The 7,710-nt window shown below is 38.4% G+C and overlaps 1 protein-coding gene across 1 annotated transcript; it reads right to left on the bottom strand.

Annotated features, from left to right (window-relative positions):
- Positions 1 to 3,556: 3,556 nt before the first annotated feature.
- LOC113239073 (heat shock 70 kDa protein II-like) lies at positions 3,557 to 7,303 on the bottom strand. The gene is made up of 3 exons (XM_026475941.1): positions 7,229 to 7,303; positions 6,804 to 6,933; positions 3,557 to 5,283 (listed from the first exon to the last, which is right to left on the bottom strand). The coding sequence occupies exons 1-3, from the start codon at positions 7,298 to 7,300 to the stop codon at positions 3,692 to 3,694; spliced, it is 1,794 nt and encodes a 597-aa protein (XP_026331726.1). The 5' UTR covers positions 7,301 to 7,303; the 3' UTR covers positions 3,557 to 3,691.
- Between the last annotated feature and the right edge of the window lie 407 nt (positions 7,304 to 7,710).

The raw sequence follows: 7,710 nt of genomic DNA, 5'->3' as shown, positions 1-7,710 counted from the left end.
ATTTGTTTAAGATGTTTGCCGGTACCTGTAGCATGCGCCGTACAAATCAATGACCTTTGGATCAAGCAGGACCAGGAGGTCTACACTCTTTCTTGAAAACGAAATTTCGTTAATGAACGATATTTAAACGAAGTTTCGTCAATAACTTTATCGGACCCTTTACAGGTCCCATGACCATGGTCAACCGTGACCATGGGACCTGTAAAGGGCCCGAAACGTCGGTTTGTTTCAAAAAATAAATATATTCGATTTAAATCCGGAAAAATAGTTTCATTTCCTATGTGTAACAATCGCGAAAACCTAAGAACTCGATAACTTTATTTCTTTTTCGGTCGGGCCCAAGAATTTCGTTGTCAACTACAATTTTCGTGAACGACTGGAATGAATGATATTGTATATATATTTTTTGATGTCAACTAACGGTTTTTACTTTAACTTAAAATTAATACGATTGCATTGCTTTGTTTTTAAATTTTACATTTAATATGTGGTTCATTAAGCATTTATTGTAATATTCATGTAGAAATTATAAAGAAACAAATAAAAATATATTTTTGACGTAATTAGCCGAGACACTATAAAATACTCATTGTTATCCGATTTATTTGAAGAGTACCGTTTTATGCAAATTATAGGTGGCAAAAGTATGACAACCAAAAATTTCTGTATATTAGAAGCTATGTTCTACAAATTGTTTTTTTTTTTTGTAAACTTATCGTACATAATATTTACAAATAAATATGAAAATGAAGGCATTTGAATCTCTCGGCGAGATTTCTCGTAATTAGGTACTATCTCGTAAAAAAAAGCAAAAACATAATGCAGTAAACAGATTTTATTTAATCAACTTGCACAATCTTTATTTCCATGGGTAGACCCTTAGAATAATAACGCATAGAATGATAGTTTCATATCAAACGAACTGTCACAAGTGAGGCAAAAATCAAATTCATGTAGACTAGTTTTAGTAGTAGGTTAGTTTTCGGTTTTAGTGAATATTTATATAAAAATACAAGTTGAAACGCATTACTTCCTTGTGGAATGTGATGTTAGTGTCTATTTTATATTTGTCTGACGTATTTTTACACTCATTTACCGCACATTTCGTCATTTTTAGCTAAAATTCTGGAGCTGTTCGCGGTGCAAGTTGACCTTGAGCACTGAAGGCCCGCCCGCTCGTGTAGGCCCTTTTGGCGCGCTTCAATTTGCCTCACTTAGCGTGTGCGGACTAGGTTTCTATGCGTTATTATTCTAAGGGTAGACCTTTATTTTGTACATGTTTTGTAAATTTACACTAACACTCTTGTTCTTCGGCCAGCATGCAGAGCAATGCAAATAATCAAAAGATTCAATTGACATACTAAATTTATCTTCATGTTTTCTTAAATCTTTGTAATAATCTTGAATGTTACATGCTAGTTGCATTCGTGACAGTCCATCGGTGGCATCTTTCAAACATAAATTAAAAGAGCACTACCTGTCGAACGCGTTACATAGCTAATAGGTAACATATTATAAAGTAGTAATTTGTTTAGATTATAATATTCTGCTTATGTTTGTATTTATGTATATAAAGTTCATGTAGGTGTGTATGTCTGTCGTATGTATATATTGTCATCCTTTATATACATATATATTATAAATTTTTTCTTACACACGTTTAAATTTTAATTTTATTGTACAATAATTTAGTCCCGCAGACTTCATTTTTCACCTAGGCTAGGGTTGGCTGGAAGAGATCTCTTCTAGAGATAAGCTCACCTTTGTATATGTCCTTTATAACTTGTGTTTCATGTATCTTTTCTTTGTGCAATAAAGAGTTATAATTAAGTTATCTTCGGTGTCTTTTTATTTGAGTAAACAAAAACCATATAGACAGTATAACTGCAGCGTCCTGAATGAGTTCTGTATTACTAACCATTCTTGTCAAAGAAGGATCTCAGCTACATGTACAATCACTACCGCGATCAACTGCGAAGCAAGTACTTTGAGTGACGCGGGGCCGCTAGACCGCTGCCCCCGCGCAGATTAAACCGCGCGTTGACGCAGATTCATTTCTTTTGAAAGTGTTAAGGGCACTATTTCTAGGCTCTACTCTTCGAATAGAAATGTGCAATGTGATTTGCAATAATAAGTTGCCGATTGAATCAGTAATTTCCTACAAACTGTAAGTCGGGAACTTCACATTTATAGGTAGTTGGTAGCACTGGCGCGTTGGCGGCGATGACGGTTTTTCCTACGCTCTGAACGTTCTACAGGCAGAGCGTCGATCAACGAAAGCATTGTTGCAGTTATTACAATGAAATTTTTAACAACATTTACAGTTAAGAAAATCAAAAGGTAGCACTTTTAGTTTCGTCAATTCGACATTCCGAAGAATTATCTGTCAAAATCAAATTTTCGTTCGGATGTTCATGAATTAGAGTAAGGCATTGACTTACAAATAAATGGACGACGGGTCTAATACAAAAACCACGAAAAAAATGTCCCAAGTCAACCTATTTAAACGTAGTGACATGTAAAGGAATATGAAAAAGCTAAAACGTTAAATTTAAATTGTAATGTCATCGCAGTACTGTCTAATTTTGCTTGCTTCGCTGTCAGTCGAACAAACGAAGACTAGAGCGTGAATGACGCTCTGTATACGATTTTAACGCCCTATAAGTTCAGACACTTTTTAGCGCGGACCCGACGGCGACGTCCGTATAATTGTAAGTCAATGGAGTAAGGTAACAAAAACTAAACGTCAAACAATTTTCGTTGCAAAACATGCGAAACTTCGATCAAAATTTAGTTTTTAATCGATGTTTACCGCAATTAAATAAATAATAAGAGTGAGGGATTTTTTTCGATTTTTTTGTGATTTGGTTTCAGTTTCGGATGTAGAATGACCTTTCTTAATATAGCGAGAATGAAAAACAACACATTGTATTACAACTATATTGTGTATTTATATTTTTGAAAGCGATACCATTATGACTAAATCTAACAAATTACGTACTTTTATTTTAATTAAAATAAAGGTTTTATTATCAATCCTATTTGTATTATACATTTTAATAAAAAATTATTGTATAAATATTTACGAAATTAATATGGATACATATATAAAAAAAACACCACTAGCATACTCACCACTGGTTGTAGTTTGTTTACTTTTCTCTGAAATAAATGTATATTTTTTTTAAAACGGTGTCATGATTACATAATATTTTTGAACAACAAGTATTTATTTTTGAAATATCTATTATTTACATGTATTCGAAAATATTACAACGTTTACATTTCATTGCCCGCACTGTAGGTACGTTTTGACATTTAAAAAAAATGGCTTCGTCTGACTCTTTTTACTTTGACATATATAACCAAAAATCTTGCGCGAGCTCGCCAGTGGAAAACTACGATTAAGGTGCTTTTCCATCAGCGAGGCGAGACGAGGCGAGACTAGAATCGAAATCTCGCCAGTCTATTTTCACCAAAAATTGACATAAATAGCTATCGCCAACCCTCTCTCGCGCAGTCGTTGTGGTTAGTGAAGATTCAATACTGTTAAGTTTATTTAGCGATAAACATGCGGCTGAAGTGACATGTCTCGTAAATTATTATTATTAAATATGTTAATGAAAGAAGCCATCTTGTTTTTAAATGAAAATCATACGTACATCACAATTTCGCGATTGATATAAACGGTTTAAATCTTCAAGTTCACCGTATCGAGGAGCAGTTGCAATTCCAGTCGTTTCGAGGTGATTTTGCAAGCCGACGTCTTGGCGTCTTGGTCATTAGCCAGCCACGCCAGCATCGACTGGCACTTGTCTTTAACGTGGCCCGTTCCCGCGCGATGCCCGATCCTGCAGAGGCGCTCCAGCTCGTTCCTCGCCTTGGCCACCTTTCGCCTGGCCTCGTCATCTTGCTTCATGGCTTCCGCCTCCAGCACCAATCGCGAGATCTCCTCTTCCGATAGCCGCCCTTTGTTACTAGTAATCGTTATCTGGTTTCTACTATTTGTGATGGTTTGCACCGCCGAAATGTGAAGGATTCCATCGGTGTTTATCTCAAAGGTTACATCCACAGTAGCTTGTCGTACAGGCAATGGTGGGATTCCAGATAAAAGAAATTCTCCCAATTTTTGGTTATCGGCTGTCATCTTTCGCTCACCTTCAAATACTTCAAACAAAATTTCGGTTTGGTTGTCCCATGAGGTGACAAAATTCTTGGTATTTTGAGTGGGGATGTGCGTGTTCCGGGGGATAATTACACTCATGATTCCTCCTTTCACTCGGATGCCGAGGGAAAAAGGGGTGACATCGACGAGAACCAGGTTAGTGATGATGTCAGAAGAATCACCGTTCAGGACAGCCGCTTGAATGGCTGCACCATGAGCGACGGCTTCGTCCGGATTTACAGACTTGTTCGGTTCTTTTCCGAAGAATGCCTTCACCATCTGCTGAACGCACGGGATTCGCGTTGACCCTCCAATCAACACTACATCTGCTATATCGTCTTTACTCATCAACGCGGAGCCCAACACTTGTTCCAAGATAATTTGGGTTTTCTGGAACAGGTCCTGGTTGAGCTCCTCGAAGCACAAGCGAGTGATGACCATATGCAAGTCTTCGCCGCGGTACAGAGCGTCCAGCACCACGGTGGCCTCAGTCGCTGACGAAAGCGTACGCTTTGCACGCTCACAAGCTGTTCTCAGCCTCCGTAGAGCCTTGTTGTCACTACATAGATCCAGCCCGTACTTCCTGGCGAACTCGCTGGCGCAGTGCTCTACCAGACGTGTGTCGAAGTCTTCACCGCCAAGATGCGTGTCTCCGGCCGTGGCACGGACCTCGAAGATGCTCTCTTCAATTGTCAATATGGTTACGTCGAAAGTTCCACCGCCCAAATCGAAAATTAGCACGTTTCGCTCCTCTTTCATGACATTATCGAGACCGTAAACGAGTGCGCCTGCCGTCGGTTCGTTGATGATGCGCTGCACGTTGAGGCCTGCTATGGTGCCGGCATCTTTGGTGGCCTGACGCTGAGAATCGTTGAAGTACGCTGGCACCGTCATCACAACGTTGCACACTGGTTTGCCTAGGTACGCCTCAGCCGAGCTCTTGAGAGCTGACAATACCATGGCGCTTATTTCTTCAGGGTAGAAGGTCTTGCGGTCGCCCATGAACTGGGCCTGGATCATAGGTTTGTCATTCTCGTTGATAACTGTAAACGGCCACAGCTTCATGTCTGCCTTCGTCACGGGGTCATCGAAGCGACGCCCGATCAGTCGCTTCGCATCTGTAACAACCGGTCAATTGGAATTGAGAACCACTTTTTGGAAGTGTTTTGTGACAATGAGTTTCGACTGGTGTCATACACCTGTGCACGCTACACCGCGTCGTATGTCCTAACATACATAAACGTTGCATGCGAATATCTAAAATTACAAAGGCAACCCCAAGAGGTTTTTAATTATACCTCTGAATAATTCCGCCAATATTAATAGAATATTTGCTCTGCAGAAACGTGCGGTTGGAGCAATTTACAACATGGCCCCCAGAGTGTCTTTAAGAGATAAGTTTAAAGAGATTAACATTCTTACACTAGCGTTACAGTACATTCACAAAAATGTTATTTATGTTAAAAAGAATAGTTTTTTTATTAAAAATAATGACAAGCATAACATTAACAAGAAGAATAAAAATAGACTAGCTATTCTTGACATCGTCTTCACAAAGTTACTAATTCATTTAAGGGGCAATGTAGGTGAGCGTGGGGGAATGGGAGCCTACTAAGGAAATTTGTATAAATAAATAATGAAAGTCGTAATTTATGCAATTTTATCGTACGTATATCTTCAAATATGGTTTCTTAAATAATGATAGCTCTAGCCTCCTTTTAAGCGTAGCCCGTGTCAGGAGGCACCGCTCTTTCTTAGGTACACGTTTCAAAAGAAACTTAATTAAGTAACTTAAAGTAAAGAAAACAATATTTTTATCTATTATTGTGTGTGAGTGGTGTGTGTGTGTGAGTGGTGTGTGTGTGTGTGTGTGTGTGTTTAGAGTGGCAATCTAGCAGTGTCTATGAGTATAAATAAACTAGTGGAAAAGTATCAAGCGGTTAAAATACCACAGTCGTTGTCGCCAAGCGCACACAATTGTACACGTAATCTTTCGTTAAATACTTAAGATAACATACTTTTCATTGGAAGCAATTATCAAACAAAATTAGGTAAATTATATGACCTTCTCGTAAAAAAATAATCTTACTTCGATTTGAACTTTCACGATACGAAAAATAACCTTGTTTGAATCCAGTAACGTTTTTTATTCATAAAGTCAAAACTGATCAACTACATCTATTTATAAACAACTAACAGGAACTATTTGCCTTAAGAGTTCCATTACGCAGCACTAGATGGCGTTGTATTCAATAATTCTAATGGAAATTTGAGCTTTGACACCATTGACTTACAAATAAATGGACGACGGGTCTAATACAAAAACCACGAAAAAAATGTCCCAAGTCAACCTATTCGAAATTTAAATTGTAATGTCATCGCAGTATCGCGCTGTCAGTAGAACAAATGAAGACTAAAGCGGAGTTTGGCGCTCTGTATACGATTTTAGCGCCTTACAAGTGCGGACACTTTTTAGCGCGGACCCGATGTCCATATAATTGTAAGTCAATGTTTGACACACAATTATGTTCAATTATGAACACCCTCTTCATGCTTCCATTAATTTGTCTATTCCATAGATACTATACCTATGGTCTATTCCGCAAGTAAACATAGAGCATTTATTCAATTCACATACCGAAAATAGTATTTTCGGGGTTGACCGTGGCCTGGGCTTTGGCGGCGTCACCGACAAGTCGTTCGGTGTCCGTGAAGGCCACGTACGACGGCGTGAGGCGGTTGCCTTCAGCGTTGGGTATCACCTCCACCTTTGACAATAAGAAATTTGCAGAATGTGTAAGTAAACGTAGGTATTATAGTTTATCGCTTTAGAAATACCAAAAATGTAAACAAATATGGCCGACATCTAATGATGACACAGTAACATTTTGATCGTTAAGCATTATTTTTAATTAAACCAATTTTTTCAGATATATTTAGTAAAAAATAAAATAATGTTTTGTGTGATAAGTAAAAAACCGCCATTGCTCCCGCCTCCCACCGCGCCCCACCCAAGACGTGATCAAGTTAAGGCTGACTAAAATACGCCAGAAGAGATTCTACCTTGCCATTTCTGAAGACTGCCGCACAGGAAAACGTAGTACCGAGATCGATGCCTATAGCTGGTGCTGTCATCTGTTGAACAAATTTGGTTATTTAAAATTTAATTAGAACACTTAGAAAAAATCCTTTGATGCGGCCGGATTCGAACCGGCGTCTCCTAGTAAACCGTGCCAGATGCTTTGCCAACTAAGCCACGGAATGAACCAGCGGACATCACGCATTTTTCTATGTGCTTGTTGTCGGATCTTTGCATTTGATTTTTAACGACTTTTAACCGTAGCGCCATCTCTGAGAAATCAGTGAAAGCATTTCCTAGCTACCTTTACAGCTATCAGCCCTGGCTAGAGTTGTCGCTATAAACTGTAGTTAAGTGTTTTATTGAATGTAATGTTTCACCACCATAATATTCAATAATTTTTTTTTGTGAAACTCGATTAGTTTGTTGTAATTATTAATACAAATACAGTCACACACTGAGACCG

Source organism: Hyposmocoma kahamanoa, unplaced genomic scaffold (genome assembly GCF_003589595.1).
Source record: "Hyposmocoma kahamanoa isolate Upper Pololo Valley unplaced genomic scaffold, ASM358959v1 99392, whole genome shotgun sequence".
In the NCBI taxonomy this organism is placed as follows: domain Eukaryota; kingdom Metazoa; phylum Arthropoda; class Insecta; order Lepidoptera; family Cosmopterigidae; genus Hyposmocoma; species Hyposmocoma kahamanoa.
Note: the sequence above shows the minus strand (reverse complement) of the source record. Positions and strands in the feature narration are given on the sequence as shown.

Bases quoted from the DNA above. Each gene is read 5' to 3' on its own strand.
- LOC113239073 (XM_026475941.1), bottom strand. From the start codon at position 7,300: ATGACAGCACCAGCTATAGGCATCGATCTCGGTACTACGTTTTCCTGT. The intron at 6,934-7,228 runs GTAGAATCTCTT...TTATTGTCAAAG, and splicing joins CAGTCTTCAGAAATGGCAAG to GTGGAGGTGATACCCAACGC. The intron at 5,284-6,803 runs GTATGTGAATTG...CGGTTGTTACAG, and splicing joins CCCCGAAAATACTATTTTCG to ATGCGAAGCGACTGATCGGG.